The following is a 17,655-nucleotide window of genomic DNA, read 5'->3' on the forward strand; positions in this document are numbered from 1 at the left end:
CAGTAGCCCTCGCGTCCGCTGCTGATGCTCTCGGGCTGAGGTGACTGTAGTGATTCTTCTGTCGGAGGCCTTGGTTGGCCCGCGCGAGTGGGCGTGGAGAGTAACGGCGGGGCTGGGTGAAGGTGCAAGGCATCCTGGATATGAGCAGCAAGAGCTCAGCTCCGCCGACCTTGCCGCGCCGGGCCGGCAACCACGATGGAGAGTAGGTGCTACGGCTGCGCTGTCAAGTTCACCCTCTTCAAGAAGGAGGCGAGTCTTCTCTCCCCGGGGGCTAGAGGGCTGGGGAGGACGCGGAGTAGAGGGAAATGCACAGGACTTGCAGTCCGCACGTTTGTTTTTACGGGCCCTCTCCAGCTGTGTGGTTTTTTTTTTTTTTTTTTTTCTTTTTGCGGTATGTGGGCCTCTCACTGTTGTGGCCTCTCCCGTTGCGGAGCACAGGCTCCGGATGCGCAGGCCCAGCGGCCATGGCTCACGGGCCCAGCCGCTCCGCGGCATATGGGATCCTCCCAGACCGGGGCACGAACCCGTATCCCCTACATCGGCAGGCGGACTCTTAACCACTTGCGCCACCAGGGAGGCCCCAGCTGTGTGGTTTTGATGAAGTCACTGAGCCTCAGTTTCCATTTCTATAAAGTGGGGCTAACACCCCCTCGCTTTCGGGGTTGGTGTGAGGGTCCAGTGAGGTGCTGGAGGTGAGAGTTCCCCATAAACTGTAAATTGGGCTCCTGTCATTTTTGGAAATCTAGGCTTTTCTGTCTGCCAAGTATAGGATCCGGCTGTTTCCTTCCCTCCACCCTGCTTCTCCACAGCCTACTCTCCATCACACCATGCCCTTTACTCTCTCTGCTCTGAAACCGTCACCAGCAAGCAGCATGCCCTTCCCCGGTTTCTTGAGTTAGATTACCGCCCTTTCTCCTGCCCCAGAGCACCATGGCAAAGTCTCACTTGTCCTCAGGCCAGACCTGCCAAGTTTCCCTGGTAAACTGCAGGCTTCCTCAGCCTCAGTTGTGACCAGGAGATAGGAACCAGATAGGATGAATGAATAGCAGGTAGGGAAGCCGATCCATGTAGCACTCAGAAACCTGGGTTTTGGAGTCAAAGTGGTCAGGATCCAAATTTGAGCTCTGCTGTCATTCATGGGGTGACCTTGGTTTGGGCAAGTCATGTAATCTCTCTGACCCCGTTTAAAATAGGAATAATAATGGTGGTCATCAGGATTAAGTAAGATAGTGTGTATAAATTGTGAGGATTAAATCAGCTGATGAAAGTTAAGTGCTGAGTTTAGTGCCTGGCACACAGTAAATGATTAATAAATGGAGGCTACTGTTACCATCCCATCCTGAGTCAAGCCTCCTTTCATCTCTGCTAGAGCAGAGAAGGCATGGGCTCTGCACTGTTTCTCCTTTTTGAAGAGTCAGTGACCTGAAGCATGGGGTTTTGTCTATTTGTCTTTTACACTCCAGTGTCAGTGAATTGAAGACAGAGTAGAAAGCATGGGAATTTTGCATGAAGCTTTACGAGATTTGAATAGAAGACTGGAGACCAAGGAGTCGCTTTATCCTCCACCCCTGTCTCTCCCCAGTCCTTAGGGGCCCCACTCCTCATCCTCCTCCCAGCAGCTGGTCACAACTTAGATACTTTGCTCTCTGTGTGTGTTCGGAGAGTCCCAGGGAGGAGCCTGCAGGGGCAGGTGAGAGGTAGACCCCTTGCTTCATGTTTCTTGTAGTACGGCTGTAAGAACTGTGGCCGGGCCTTCTGTTCCGGCTGCCTTAGCTTCAGTGCAGTGGTTCCTCGGGCTGGAAACACCCAACAGAAAGTCTGCAAGCAGTGCCATGAGGTTCTGACCAGGTGAGAAGCCAATATGGTCGAGGGTTCATCCAAGCATGGCAGCAGGCAGATGGCCAGGCCTCACAGCCTTGTGCTGTATGTCTAGAGGTCAGCCCAGGAAGTGTTTGGGGTGGGGGACACTGATAGGCAGATGGCAGGTGACTTCTGACACCAGATTTCTTCTCTATAGAGGATCTGCTCCTGCCAATGCCTCCAAGTGGTCACCACCTCAGAACTATAAGAAGTAAGTGCTGAAGGGACAGAGACAAATGGGGATGGGGAAAGGACAAGGGAGCCATAGGGTAGGAGTCTCTTCCCAGCCTACAGATCAGATGAGCACAGGATCAGGAAAATATCTACCTCTCAGGCTCCTGACTGCCCTCTTGGGCTCAGAAAGCAGCTCATCAGTCCTTTCCCCAGAAAAGATTCTTGGTAGACCTCGCCCTCTCATCTGGACTCTCCCGTCGGTCAGCTGGGTTGGGCTGCAGGGTGACATGAGCAAGCGCCACAGAAAATTGTCTGTTGGAGGCCTCCCTAGCTGCCTAGAAATGATTTGAATGGGAAACAGTGAGTGCCTTCACCCCTCCCTTCTGCATTCTTTAAGAGCCTCTATCTCATATCCTGCTAGGCGTGTGGCAGCCTTGGAAGCCAAGCAGAAGCGCAACACTCCCCAGAGCCATGGACTGACCCAGCAAGACCAAATCATTGCTGAGCGCCTAGCACGGCTCCGCCAGGAGAACAAGCCCAGTGAGTGGGGGCAGACAGGGTGGAAAAGACACTATTCAGGGCTCGTGGGACTAGGATTCCTCTGGATCTTACAAGCCTTCTCTATGCCAATTGTAGAGTCAGTGCCCTCGCAGGCGGAGTTAGAAGCCAGGCTAGTTGCACTGAGGGATGCACCCCAGGGTTCCATCCCTTCCACCCAGGAGATGGAGGCACGGTTTGCTGCACTGCAGGGCAGAGTTCCACCTTCTCAGACCCCTCAGCTGGTGAGTGCTGTGGCTTTGGAGGGATGGAGGTCCTGGGACGAGGACCCAGCAGAAGCCCAGATACGTGTATGCTTAGATACTTTGCAGGAGTACCTCCTGCTCCTGAGGCCTGCTGCCAGACCAAGGAACCAGGGACAGGCAGCAGGATTGGGTGGGGCAGGAAAGAGTGGCCCCTTGGTCCTGCTGGGGACTGCCAGACCTACTTGATTACGTGGGCTCTGGAATTGTCCCCTTTCCCTGAGCTTTGGGAACTCCTCAGCATCCACCCCTGACCTAAACTGTTCTGAGCCTTATGGTGCGGCTTCCTGCCTACGCTGCTCCCCACTGAGGTTCCCTCCTCTGAGCAGGCACATCAGCCACCAGACACCAGGACCCAGGCCCAGCAGGCACAGGATCTGCTGACAGAGCTAGCAGCGGAGGTGGCTATTGATGAGAGCTGGGAACGAGGAGGCCCAGGTATCTTCTCCACCTGGCTCCCCCAGGGACCTGCCCCCCGACTCTTTCCCCAGGTGGGAGAGGCTCTGCTGCCCACGCTCTGGGAGGCGAATATCAATCAGAGAATAGTCAACATTACAAAGGCTACCATTTATTGAGTGTTTACTCCAGTGGGAGCCAGTGTAAGCCTAGTGGATAAGCGTGCGGGATTTAGGCTCAGACAGTGATTCCCTTTTCTACCACTTACTAGCTGTGTGACCCTCGGCACGTTACTTGACCTAAGTCTCACTTTCCTCATCTGTAAAATGGAGGAATGTGTGGTAAAACCTACCTCACAGGGAAGTCATGAGGAAATGAGCTAAGCCAGTAGTGCTTAGGACCCTGCCTGGCTCATAGTAAATGCTTAGTGTGTTCTCTACAACAATGATGATGATGATAAAGAGGAGGAAGAGGCTATTTACGTTTAGTTGAAATTAAATAAAATTTAAGGTTCAGTTCCTCAATGGTACCAGCCACATTTCAAGTGCTCCATAGCCACAAGTGGCTCATGGCTACAATCTTGGACAGCACAAATACAGACCATGATATGGAATGATCCCATCATCTTAAAAAATTATTTTGGACACTGCTGTTCAAAATCTTCAAAGCAGTGGTTCTCAACCATGGATGATTTTCCCTCCAGGGCCCATTTGGCAATGTCTGCAGACTTTTTGGGTGTCACAACTCATAAGGTACCACTGGCATCTAGTGAGCAGAGGCTAAGGATGCTGCTAAACATCGTACATACACAGGACAACCCCGCAACAAAGAATTACAGGCATGCCTCAGAGATATTGCAGGTTCAGTTGAATACCACTGCAATAAAGTGAGTCACACAAATTTTTGGTGCATGTAAAAATTATGTACACGATACTGTAGTCTATTAAGTGTACAATAGCGTGTTTAGAAAAACAATGTACATACCTTAATTTAAAATATTTTATTGCTAAAAATTGCTAACCATCATCTGACAACATAGGGCTGCCACAAACCTTCAATTTGTAAAAAAAAAAAAAAAAAAAAGGCAATATCTGCGAAGCGCAATAAACTGAAGCTCAATAAAACAAGGTATGCCTGTATCCTGTCCAAAATGTCAATAGAACCAAGATTAAGAAACCCTGCTTTAGAGATACAATCTCACTGAATATCCTCAGTAATCCTATAATAAACGTTATTATCCGTATTTGATAAATGAGGCCTGGTGAGCTTAAGGAACTTGACCAAGGTCACACAGCTATTAAGTAGCAAAGCTGGGACTTGAACCCAAAGCTGTCTGACTTCAAACATCTTACTCTGAAACTCTGAGCTAAAGGGGACCATGTCAGAGCCACACCCACTCTGGTAAAATTCTTCCTGCCTAGTGATGTTCAAGACCTTAGCTTCCCTCATGTCCTCTCTGCGCTGCTCCCTGGAAATGCTGATTCCAGCCCGTAAGGCAGAGAGCCTGGCTGGACCTTGACCTCCCCATATCCTGCTCCTTTTGGGCAGTGATTCTCATACCATGGGGCAGCATGTTAAAATATCAGGTGGGTGGGGATGGATATAATTGAAAAAGAAATGTCTAAGATTACTAGTTTTTTACATTTGGGATAATGGAGGAAATACTAATTTTATTTGTAATATAAACCACAGGAGCTATTGTTGAACAAAAAGCTGATAATCTGTGGGGTTTTTTAAAACGTTGAGAAACGGGCTCAGTGGTTTCTGATGAGAGATCCTGAAATGTCTGCCTCCCTGAATGCATCACTCTTTCCAGCTGCCTCTATCCAGAACGACCTCAACCAGGGCGGCCCAGGGGCCCAGAGCACCAGCTGCAAGGGACAGGCCACCTGGTCCCTGGAGGAGGAGAAGAGGCGGCTGCTGGCTGAAGCAGCAGTCACGCTTCGGGAGGAGAACACAAGGCAGGAGCGGATCCTGGCCCTCGCCAAGCGCCTGGCCGTGCTGCAGGGACGCGACCCCGATAGAGGTAGAGGCTGGGGAGCAGCCCCTCATTCCTGTCCACTGGGCAGTCCTCCCCACTCTCACCCTCAGGCCAAACTGCACAGTGGCGGTACTCCCTGCCAGGCTGAGTCAGGGGCTGGGGGTCCCTGTGCCCAGGGGTCTATCGAGCTCCACCCAGAACCACGAGGAAGGTGCTGGGGCAAAGCAGTGGATGAGGAACAAGTGGCAGCCATCGGGGGGCAGGGGACCCTGGGTCCCTTCAGGTACGGAGCCTTCTGTTCATGCCCTCCAGCCCGGCATGGTGGGGCAGGGTCTGATCAGAGTGGCTGCAAAGGCTGCTCAGTTCTGGAACACGTGCCACTGGAAACCAAACCTCTGCTGGGGGCAGAAGTACAGCCACTCAGGTGAGCTCTCAACCTCACTCCTCTTCCCCTGCTCCCGTCTCTCCCTCTTCAAGTGACCCTACAGGACTACCGCCTTCCAGACAGTGATGACGAAGAGGATGAGGAGACAGCCATCCAGAGAGTCCTTCAGCAGGTTGGCCCCGCCTTACCCACCCGACCACCCCTTGTCCTGTCCCTGCCACACTGCCCCACCACCCACCTGACCCCATTCACTCCGCCTCCGTTCTGGGGCTCGATGGCTAGTCACTGTGCAGCTCCTGTTCTAGCTGGGCCCGCCTGCCTCTGTGACACAGACCTGTCCCTGGGCCCTTGAGATGGGGTATCAGCAGCCACAGACAACATAAAGGAAGATGGGTTGAGAGCTAAGGCCACAGAGCACAGAAATACTGTGTGTTGGTGGGGCTGCCTGGAGTGGGGAGCTGTACCTCTTCGCCCTGTCCACAGCTCACTGAAGAAGCTGCCCTGGATGAGGCAAGTGGCTTTAACATCCCTGCAGAGCCAACTCTCCGACCCCAAGCCCAATCCTGCAGGGCAGAGCCTGAGGTGAGGAAAACCCCAGACACAGATCCCCTGGCCGCCACCACAGCCTCCCTCCCTGCCTGGCCGACTGTTCCTCCAGCCGCCCTCCCAGACCCCATCGGGTACCTTATGTCCCCCATTCCTCCCTGGTCTCCAAAGGTTCAGGCCGTGGCCGCCAGGCCTGAGGCTGAGGAAGAGGAGCTCCCCTGGTGCTGCATCTGCAATGAGGATGCCACCCTGCGCTGTGCTAGCTGTGACGGAGACCTCTACTGTGTCCGCTGCTTCCGGTGGGTGCAGGTGGAATGTTCTTTGGGGCTGGGAGAGTTGTGGGGCCGCCTGTGATCCCTGACCTCTATCTATGCTCCACAGGGAAGGCCATGATGCTTTTGAACTTAAAGAGCACCAGACATCTGCCTACCACCGCCAGCATAAAAGCCGAGAGCACTGAGGGAACGAACCCTGGTCCTTCCGGGAAGGCCATCCTACAGGCAGTCACGCAAGCTGGGGCGCCCTCCAGGGCATCTGATGGGAGAACATGTCAGGCTAGACTGCTTATGAATGCGCCCTTTCCTGAGCCTCCGTCCCTGGAAGGAGGAAGGATTCTCCATTGGAGACGATGACTGGAGGAGCCAGAGGGAAGGCAGAAGTCTGGAGCCTCCAGCATTGAAGTCTGGACTAGGAGTGAGAGGCATGATGGGGAAAGACCAGCCTGAATCCAAGGAGGAGCCCTGAAACTTGCTCAGCGGTCCAGGGCCCTCCACTGGCACTTAGAGCGTTTAATAAAGTATGTTGATTCATTGGACCCAGCATCTTTTATCTATAGAACCCTGTGGGCCCTGAGCCTAGGCCTTGGAGAGGTGGCAAGAGCAGAGTAGGCTGTTAAGTCCAGTCCTGTAGAGTGAGGAAAAGGCTTGAGCCATCCTGCAAGCTTCTGCAGGCAGGAACAGTGCCACCCATCCTGGAGGCCTCATACGCAGTAGGCATGAATATTCATACTACTGAACTGAACTGTGCATCCTGCTCTGGGCAGCCCAGCTTAGCCCCTAGGCCCCACCATACTCAAACACTGCATGCACAAGCAGTGAATGCATACCCTGCTTCCTGCCTTACTCCAAAAGGATGCCACCTCCAGGGCTCCTCTCCCGACCCACGTGCCATTCAGACCCAGTGCCTGTTCCCACCAACTTCCTTCTGACCTGATTCCTGGCTTCTGAGCCTATACCCTTTACACCCCTCTGCTTAGCCCCTGCTTTTTCCCTTTCTGCCTCTGGCTTGGAGCTGGTTCAAGAAAGAGTCCTCAGCCTGAGGTCTCCTGAATCATTTCGTGAGGGAAGAGGGATTAGCTTTCCCTGAGGCCCCCAAACCCAGCTAGTTCTTTTCCTGTTACCTCTCCTATGGGTCTTTGCCACTTGGGTTCCTATTGGTGATGTCAGGATGCTGTGCCTCTTAGCCGAGTGCCTTCTGCTTGGCCTCCAGGCCTTGCTTGATGGTGATTTCTCTGACGCAGAACTGTGACCTTTATCTTTGAATTCTCAAGCCCTGGGTGGATGGATGGACGGATGGACAGATGGGTGAGGTATGTGGATACAGCCTAGTGACTCAGGATGCTGGCCTTATGGTATAACACTTCAGCCCCTCCCTCCTCCATCCCTCAGCACAGATATGCTCCACACTCCATTCAGCTGGGGCTCCTCAAGGTTTTATTCACTCGGCTGCCGAGGAAAGCACTGGGCCATAGCCATGACTCACTCCCAGAAAGCCCAGCTGACAGGAATTAGCTGTGACTGCACATAGACAGGGGTGTCCAAATGTCCCTCCTCACTCTCTATGTTCCTTGTCTGTGTCCCAAGGAGCCGTTTCCCTCTCAGCCTAGGATCCAGGGGTTCAGGGCAGACCTGGCAGTGCTGAAGCTGATGAAGGTAGTCTCACAAGGCTTATTTCTGAGGCCGACTGAGTCTCCGAAGTTTCTTGAGTTGACTGAGCAGCTCAGAGATAAAAGGCTGAGAAAGAAACACGGGTGAGGTGAAGGCATGAGGTCACACCCACCCACCACACGGCTCTCCCTAGTCTCCACCTGACCCCATTGCTTCAGAGTCAGGGAAGGGGAGAAGGACCCAGGACCAAGCTTTCCTCTTCGCTAGCTGCCGTCCCACTGGGCCTTCTCTTACCCCCAGACTAACAGAGCATCACTTACCTCTGTGGGGCGGGGGCAGTTTTGGAGAATAGCCTGGTGGAATAAAGCAGAGAGTGGGTCCCCGAGCCACAGCACTTTGTCACGAGTCCCCAGTCAGTCTCCCAGGAATTCTCCGCTCTGAATTGGTTCTCTCCACACAGATGGGGAGGCAGAACCTGGGTTCTTGGGCTCCCCTTGGTCCAAGCCCAGCTTTCATCCCCCAAGCGCTGGGCCTGGGGCCTGGCCCCCCATTCTACCTCCAAATGAGTCTTCTGTTCCTCTGTGGATAGTTCCATGAGAGCCTCCAGGTCGATCTCAGGTTCAGAAGGAGTTGGTTGATCCTGTTTGGGAATCACACGGGGCTCAGAGGAGCCTGGCTAGCTGGTGCTGGGGTGACAGTTAACTGTCAGGGGTTCACCCATCTCCCACTCTATTTCCCATGTTCAGTTCCTCTCCTCACCTTACTCCAACCACCCCATTCATCCTTTTATTCAACAGTTACTGAATAACTACTATGTTCTACCTGAAACAGTCTAGGGTTCTTTAAAAAGAGTATCTGTTTGGGGCTTCCCTGGTGGCACAGTGGTTGAGAGTCCGCCTACCGATGCAGGGGACACGGGTTCGTGTCCCGGTCTGGGAAGATCCCACATGCCGTGGAGCGGCTGGGCCCGTGAGCCATGGCCGCTGGGCCTGCGCGTCCGGAGCCTGTGCTCCGCAACGGGAGAGGCCACAACAGTGAGAGGCCTGCGTACCGCAAAAAAAAAAAAAAAAAGAGTATCTGTTTCATTTCAATAGTTATAAACATTGTTAGTAGGGATGCAAAATGGTGCAGATGCTTCGGAAAATAATTTGGCAGTTCCTTAAAATGTTAAATATAGAGTTATCATCTGACCCAACAATTCCACTCCTAGGTCTATTTCCAAGAGAAGTGAAAACATACATCCACATATGTCCATGTGAATGTTCACAGCAGCATTATTCATATTCAAATGTCCATCAACTGGTGAATGGATAAATAAAATATGACATAACCATACAATATTTTTCAGCAATAAGAAGGAACAAAGTAGTGATTCATGCCACAACATGGATTTACCTTGAAAACATGTTAGTGAAAGAAGCCAGTTACAAAAGGCTTCATATTATATGATTCAATGTGTATGAAATGTCCAGAATAAGTAAATCTATAGAGACACAAATTGGATTAGTGGTTGCCTAATGTTGCGAGTGGTGGTGGTGGGGAATGGGGTGTGACCACTAGCGGGTACAGGGTTTCTGTTATAGATTATAAATGTTCCAAAATAAGGGTCGTCCCTGGTGGCGCAGTAGTTAAAGATCCGCCTGCCAACGCGGGGGACACGGGTTCGAGCCCTGGTCCAGGAAGATCCCACATGCCACGGAGCAACTAAGCCTGTGAGTCACAACTACTGAGCCTGTGCTCTAGAGCCCACGATCCACAACTACTGAGCCCGTGCATCACAACTACTGAGGCCTGCGTGCCTAGAGCCTGTGCTATGCAACAAGAGAAGCCAACACAGTGAGAAGCCCGTGCACCACAACAAAGAGTAGCCCCCTCACCACAACTAGCGAAAGCCCATGTGCGGCAACGAAGACCCAACGCAGCCAAAATAAGTTAATTAATTAATTTTTTTAAAAAAAGTAAGTGCTGGGACTTCCTGGCGGTCCAGTGGTTAAGACACCATGCTTCCATTGCAGGGCACACAGGTTTGATCCATGGTTGGTAAACTAAGATCCCACATGCCACATGGTATGGCCAAATAAATAATAATAAATAACAAATAATAAAATAAACTTGTTTTAAAAAAAATTCCCTCTCTGTTTAAAAAAAAACAAAAACAAGTAAGTGCTATTTGAAGAACATTTTGGATGGTGGAAATGTTCCATATCTTGATGGGGTAGTGGTTATATATGGCAAAGTACATTCAAATGTACACTTCAAAAACAGGCAAATTTTGTTGTCTGCCATTAGACTTCAGTAAAGTTGATTTAGAAAAGAAAGAAAGGGCTTCCCTGGTGGCTCAGTGGTTAAGAATCTGCCTGCCAATGCAGCGGACACAGGTTCAAGCCCTGGTCAGGAAAGAGGCCACATGCTGTGGAGTGGCTAAGCCCGTGTGCCCCAACTACTGAGCCTGCACTCTAGAGCCCGCAAGCCACAACTACTGCGGCCCGTGCACCTGGAGCCTGTGCTCCGCGAAGAAAGAAGCCACCACAATGAAAGCCCACGCATAGCAACAAAGACCCAACGCAGCCATAAATTAATTAATTAATTAATTTTAAAATATTTTTTTAAAAAAAGAAAAGAAAGAAAGAGAAAAGATGCCTCTCCCTCTCATTCCTTCCACTGCCAATGGGTAACCACTGTTAACAGTTTTGGTCCTTCTATACCATTTTAAAAATAAACAGTGCTAGGGTTCTAACTTACTTCTTTCACCCTAAACTCTAGACTTTCCCCTTTGCTTCCTTGGTTTCTAGCGCATCTGATTTAGCATTCATTCATTAAATGCATATTTATTGAGAGCATGCTATGCACCAAGCATTGTGATGGGGCCATAAGAGCAAAGACAGACAGACATGATCTTGCCCTTGAAAAGTTTATAGTCTCCTGAGGGATACAGACAAGTCAAATGGCAGTTATAATACAGGGCAATAAGCACTCTGATGAGACACTATGGAAGCACATGGAAGGGGAACCTAACCAAGCCTGGGGTTTAGGAAGGCTTCCAGGAAGAGGTGACCTCTAATCTGAGACCTGAAGGCTGAATAGGAGTTAACAAGATGTTTATACTTCTGATGATGGAGTAACAGGGACTGGATTTATTCTCTCAACATAAGTAACTAGAAAACTGGACAAAAATATATGAAAAGTGTTTTCAGACTTCACACAACAGGTAACTCAGCACTACCTGGGAAAGAAAGGAAATGAAAGAGGTAAATTCTATAATTGTCCTGGATTTCTTCCTGGAGGCAATTTCCAGACCACAGAGCAGAGAGGGAGATCCCGAGCAGAGAGGGAGATCCCAATCAGAGCACAGTGGTCATACTAAATTGATATGACAGATACCAGAATTCGGGGTTGAGGTGGCTGGAAGTTGCCAGAGTTCTGCAGAGGAGGGAGTTATGAAGAAAGAGACCTCCAGAAATCTGCATAAGGGTTCTTCTGAGTCTTTGCTGAACACTAGATACACATTCACAGGGTAAAATTTCACAAAGCCAGGTACTCTGAGGCACTGTGGGCACAGAGATGAACACTTCCCAGACCTCACAGAGGACTGACACAAATCAATTTCCACTCAGTCAGAGTGGACAGTCATCACCGATCACACAGGAATTCAGGAGAGACCTCAGGAGGGCCCTGCTTTACTTGGGGGGTAAATTATTTCCTAGATTAAAGGCTGCTCTATACTCACCCCAACAGAACTTAAAAACAAGCTTCAGAAGGATCAAACTGAACCACAAGTAGCTAAACTGCATCCTAGAACAAAGTCCACACTTTAAAGGAAGAAAAAAATCCAACAACGTAAAATTCACAATGTCCAGCATCCAATCAAAAATCACTAGTCACAGGGCTTCCCTGGTGGCGCAGTGGTTAAGAATCCACCTGCCAATGCAGGGGACATGGGTTCAATCCCTGGTCCGGGAAGATCCCACATACCGTGGAGCAACTAAGCCTGTGTGTCACAACTACTGTGCTTGCGCTCTAGAGCCCGCGAGCCATAACTACTGAAGCCCGTGTGCCACAACTACTGAAGCCTGTGCACCTAGAGCCTGTGCTCCACAACAAGAGAAGCCACCACAATGAGAAGCCTGCACACCGCAACGAAGAGTAGGCCCCACTCACTGCAACTAAAGAAAGCCCGCGCACAGCAACGGAAGACCCAGTGCAGCCAATAAATTAATTAATTAAAAATAAATCTATTAAAAAAATTACTAATCATGCCAAGAAGCAGGACATGTGACCTATAAGCAGGAGAAAAAAATCAATTAATAGAAGCAGATCAGATATGACAGAGATGATGGAATTAGCAAATGAGGAAAACATGAACCTAGTAATGAGAGAAATGGAAGACATGAGAAAGAACCAAGTGAAGCATCTAGAGGTGAAAAGTAAAATATTTTAAAGAAAAATCTTACTGAATGGAATTAACAGCATATTTGACACTACAGAAAAAAAATACCATTTAAACTTGAAGAAATAGCAAAAGAAACTAGCCAAAATGAAGCATGGAGAGAAAAAAACTGGTAGAAAAGAAAAGAACAGCATAGAGCTTTGGTGACCTGTAGGACCATATCAAGTGGTCTAACATACGTGTAATTGGAATCCCAGAAGGTGGATGCTGGGGCCAAATAATAAAAATACATTCTAATGATTAGAACTCCACCTCTAAAAAAGGATTAGTCCTGCTCTCTAAACCATTTTATATCATTTGACATTAACTATACGTATATTGAACATAGGGTATGTATATCACTGAGAGTCAGATTGTCACTGCAGTCTGGTATTGAGAATATGGTCTCAAATCACAATCCAAAATATTCTTTCCCTCAAGTATTTTTTGAATTCTCAGAAAATGAGCAGATATATCAAACAACTCTGACCGGGGTGAACAAGTATGGTCATCTTGTGACTCTGTATTACGTGTGGTGGTTTCCTGACAGATGCTGCCTGATTTGACCCCTTTCTCCGCTCCACGCCATACTCTGTCCCCTTACTCCTGATCTCTCTGCCATAGAAACCAGCAATCGAGGAAAGTTCAGAGATGAGCTAATAAATGTTTGTTTCACATTTCATTGACCATATATATATAAGTGTATATATATATATATATATATATATATATAGATACACACACACACACACACACACACACACATATATATATATACTATTTACTATATATATACTATATACTATTTTTTTTTCCTTTGGCCTCACTGCTTGCGGGATCTTAGTTCCCTGACCAGGGATCGACCCTGGGCCCATGGCAGTGAAAGCTCCGAGTCCTAACCTCTGGACCACCAGGGAATTCCTGATAATACATTTTTAAAGTTGTAAGTTCAATAGATTGTTTCTTAAAATGCCATCACATCAAAAGGGCTGCATCAAAATGCATGGTATCATGTAAGCTATAGGAAAGGAATGTTTCAAAACTCTGGGGTGGTCAACAGTGTCCCCTGCTGATGTGTACACTAGATTTAGCCCCAAGGTGGTGATTGGTGACTTTGCCAAGAGGTCTCAATAGAGTGGTGGGAACAGAAGTCAGAATCCAGTGGTTTGAATGGTGATAGGAAAGGAAATAGTAAGTAAAGCCTCTGAGTTGGTACAGATCCTTTAAGGAGCCTTGTAAAGGAGACAGTAAATAGGGGATGGTAACAAAAGGGGGGCATATTGTTAAACAAGAGTCTCCTTAAAACAGTAGAAACTCATGAGTGTTTAAGTCCCTGCTTAGAAGCCAAATCCACACTCCATTTCTGGAAAACAGGAGCTCCAGGCCCCCAAGTCAGTTTGTTTTGTTGAACCCAGACTTGGCTTCTCACAAGACCCTAAAGCAGGCTGCACACCCAGTGAGAAGAGGTGGGGTCCTCCAACAAAGGAAGGTTGGGTTCCACTAAACTAAACTAAACAAATAGTGACACAACCCACTCCTGGAACCATTCCCAGTGGTGCTACCCAAGGTGGGCATGTGGTGGGGAGTCCCAGTGGGTGGAGAGGGGCTCTATGCAGGAAGAACTGAGGCAGGGTAAGCCTGGAGACTGGGTTGCCTCAACCTCTGCCCAAGATGACCAGCCACCTGAGGCTTCCCCAGCCACTTGCCTGCTTCCTGCTGAAAAGGGCAGGGATTAGAAGAGGAACTGCCACCTGGCACCTTTGGACAATTGCCATGACAACTGTAGACCAGGTATTTTATTACAGTCATTGCCTGGGAGAGGTCCTCCCACATGTCCTGTTTTCCAATGTTATGAGCTCATTATTTTATAGCTTTTCCCCTGCCTTGATCCTTGCCCTGAGGGAGGGTGCTGGCAGGAATGAAGGGCAGTGGAGATGTCCTGCAAGATGAGAGTACACATAGGCCGAGAAGGTTTGCCTCTCCTGTTCCCAGTTCTAGGGCATCTCTCTCCCCTCTGTGAGTGGCCCAGGATGCTGCCGTCAACACCTGGACCAAACCAACACATGACACAGTGAGACTCACAAGACAGCCTGGGCCACATGCATCACTCTTCCCCTCCCCCAACCACAGGACCACTGACACAGCTCTTACCTGGAAGAATCACAAGCCCTTGCTGCCCCCAAAAGAAAAGACAGGACCTGAGTAAGGAAGGAGAGAAACAAGGACCATGGCATGTGGACAAGGAGGACTCTGGTCTCTGGCTTGGTGCGTGGTTCTCGCCAGCCAAACGCTACAATCAGCAGTGGACCTTATAAAAAAGACCAGTGCCTGGGCCCCACCCTAGTAGATTGAAATTCAGTTGAAATGCAGCTGGGGCATCAGATTATTACTGAAGTACTTCAGGTGTGGAGAACCACTAGCAGCTTGAATAAACACTCAAGCGCTACAGGCAGAGCCGCAGCTGCAGCTCCTGGTCCCTGAGCTCCCTAGTGATGTGACCTTGGGCTAGTTACTCAACATTTCTAAGCCTCCATTTCCTCCACAGTAAACCATACCTACCTAATGGACTTGTGGGGAGGGTTGAATGAAATAACACAAGTCAGGTGCTGGGCACTGTGCCTAGTGCAGAGTTAAGTGCTCAAAATGTTATTCTTGTTGTTGGAGCAGCATTTGTTACTACACTAGGATCCCGATTAGGAGGTATCTAGGCAAAAAAAAAAAAAAAAAGGGCTACTCTCCTAGGGTGGGGTTGAGGGGAGTCAGTCAGAGCCAGGGCCAAGGCTAGGTCAGGCGCTGGTATTAGCATTCACTATTGGTCACTTTGACATCCTAGTCCAGCACTATCTGTTCTGAGATGGAAATGTTCTGTATCTGTGCTGGCAACTTGGTAGCCACTAGCCACCTGGATGTATGGGGCACTTGAAATGTGGCTAGTGTGACTGAAGAACTGAACTTTTAATTTTCATCAGTTTAAAGTTAAATAGCTACACATGGCTGGCAGCTACAGGAATGAACAATGTTGCTCTAGACGTGTATGTGTTGAAAGTAAAGGTTGAAAGTAAATAAAGACATAAAATAAAGAAAAATAACTCCTCTACTATCTCATCTGAGCCTCAAAAAGTCCTACGAAAGGGATACGACAGGCATTGATAGCCCCATTTCATAGATTAGGAAACTAAGTCTCAGGGATGTTAAAAGACCTGCCCCAGATTATGTAGAGAGTGAGAGGCAGAGCCCAGACCAGAGGGAGGCAGATTTCAGGACTGCAAACCCATGCTTCACCTGTGGGGAAAAACGTTATCTCCATGGGAGCATCTCTCATCCGCCCTCCAGCTCCTCCTGAGGCCTCAGAGCAGGCTCTCTCCCGGTCCCCCGGCCCGCGGTGTCTTACCCACCTGGAAGAGATCCTGAACCTGGGCGTCCACCCACTGCTCCATCTCCAGCCAGCTCTGGAGCTGCCCCAGGTCATACTTCACCGTCAGCCGGCTGAGTTTCCGGGACCTGGGCGCTTTGGAGGGGTCGGACTGGGACTTTGAGTCTGTGGATGACGTCCTCCTCCTCCCAGAAGCCCACTGGACCTTCTTACTTGGATTCTCGTTGTCCGGGTTGGGAGATGTGCAGGAAGCAGGGCTTGAAGACAGCATGGAAGGATTGGTTTGGTCAAGGAGCTGGGAAAAACTGCCAGTCAGAGCAAGAGAGCCAGGGAATGAGGAGACAGAACAGAGGGCGAGGCCAGCAGGGAAGAAAGGAAGGCAGGCAGGAGGGAGGGCCAAGGCTCCTGGAGTGGTGGTGGTCAAAGATCAACAGGCTTTTGTCTAGTGCCGGGAATGCCAGTCTTTTGGCTCCTGGCTGCTGGTGAGTGGCACTCCTGAGCCGTGCCCCGGCCTCCCTTTCTGCAGTTGCTGGGACCGAGTGATATACCAAGCAAAGGTCAAGAGGATGCCATGCCTCCGGAGGAGGAAGAGGCCCTTGGGTCCTGAGGGGGGCGGGGCTCTGACCTGAGTCATACTCACCTGAGAGCCCTCAGCATCCCACTTTCCTGGCCTAGATCCACCTGGGCCCCCAGAAGCTGCAGTCACATGGCTCCTGCAGGAGTGGGGTCCCTGGCTGGCAAGGGCTCCTGCTCAGAGTGGTGCTGCTGATGGCAGAGTCGCCTCAGGGATAATTAGAGGGGTGGTTATCTCTGGCCCTAATGGGGTCAGTATCCTCCTGCGTCTGAGTGTGAGCTGCCTTTAGGGATGTGAGGGAAGAGGCACTACCCTGGCCCTGTGTGTTTGCAAAGGTGAGCTCGTCTCCCAAGCCCATTCCCCAGGGGCAACTGCTTAGGAAGCTATGTTTATCATCACATGACCCTCCCCTGACTCACGTCCTTCCTGATGCAGAGGAACCCTGCAGACCTAACATTTACCCAGGTGTCAAGGACTATTACTTCCAGGCCTACTTGCATTCTACAGGAAGGGTGTTTTTGGACTTCCCTGGTGGCGCAGTGGTTAAGAATCCGCCTGCCAAGGCAGGGGACACGGGTTTGAGCTCTGGTCCAGGAAGATCCCACATGCCGCGGAGCAACTAAGCCCGCGTGCCACAACTACTGACTCCATGTGTCACAACTACTGAAGCTCACTTGCCTAGAGCCCATGCTCCGTAACAAGAGAAGCCACTGCAATAAGTCCACACACTGCAACAAAGAGTAGCCGCCGCTCGCCGCAACTAGAGAAAGCCCGCGCACAGCAACGAAGACCCAACGCAGCCAAAAATAAATAAATTACAAAATAAATAAATAAAGGGTGTTTTTGTTTGTTTAATCTTTTGTAACAAAAATTTCAAAACTTTTTAGAAAAGTTACACAACAGAATACTACTATAATTTTTTTTTTTTTAATGAACAGCTCAGAAGGACAAATGAAGTGTCTCTCTTCTCCCCAGTTCCACTCCCTAGAGGGACCCAACCAACAGCTTCTGCTTTTAGTTCTCCTGAGACCACCATTATCCCTTTGTGTAATATCATAAATTTGTCCATTTTAGACAGTATCTCTTCTCTCCTCAGTATGAACGATGAGAGATTTAACTCCCTCACTCATGCTCCCTCATCCCCTTTCCTTTGCACATTCTAATTTTTGTTTATGTATTTCTTTTTTTTTCTTTTATGTATTTCTTTTTAGGTCTTGTAGTGGTTGCCTTTATGATGCTGAGTTTCTGTTTCCA

At 49.6% G+C, this 17,655-nt stretch overlaps 2 protein-coding genes across 2 annotated transcripts; one reads left to right on the plus strand and one right to left on the minus strand.

Annotated features, from left to right (window-relative positions):
• The first annotated feature begins 101 nt into the window (after positions 1–101).
• On the plus strand, positions 102–6,956 carry ZFYVE19 (zinc finger FYVE-type containing 19). Its single transcript, XM_060096624.1, has 11 exons — positions 102–249; positions 1,727–1,848; positions 2,018–2,071; positions 2,456–2,574; positions 2,671–2,816; positions 3,164–3,272; positions 5,047–5,256; positions 5,689–5,768; positions 6,080–6,178; positions 6,314–6,441; positions 6,524–6,956. Exons 1-11 carry the CDS (start codon positions 196–198, stop codon positions 6,600–6,602), a joined length of 1,200 nt encoding a protein of 399 aa, XP_059952607.1. The 5' UTR covers positions 102–195; the 3' UTR covers positions 6,603–6,956.
• Positions 6,957–8,088: 1,132 nt separating this feature from the next.
• On the minus strand, positions 8,089–16,098 carry PPP1R14D (protein phosphatase 1 regulatory inhibitor subunit 14D). Its single transcript, XM_060098301.1, has 4 exons — positions 15,850–16,098; positions 8,585–8,668; positions 8,349–8,381; positions 8,089–8,154 (listed from the first exon to the last, which is right to left on the minus strand). Exons 1-4 carry the CDS (start codon positions 16,096–16,098, stop codon positions 8,089–8,091), a joined length of 432 nt encoding a protein of 143 aa, XP_059954284.1.
• Positions 16,099–17,655: the final 1,557 nt, after the last annotated feature.

Source organism: Mesoplodon densirostris, chromosome 4 (genome assembly GCF_025265405.1).
Source record: "Mesoplodon densirostris isolate mMesDen1 chromosome 4, mMesDen1 primary haplotype, whole genome shotgun sequence".
Classification (NCBI taxonomy): domain Eukaryota; kingdom Metazoa; phylum Chordata; class Mammalia; order Artiodactyla; family Ziphiidae; genus Mesoplodon; species Mesoplodon densirostris.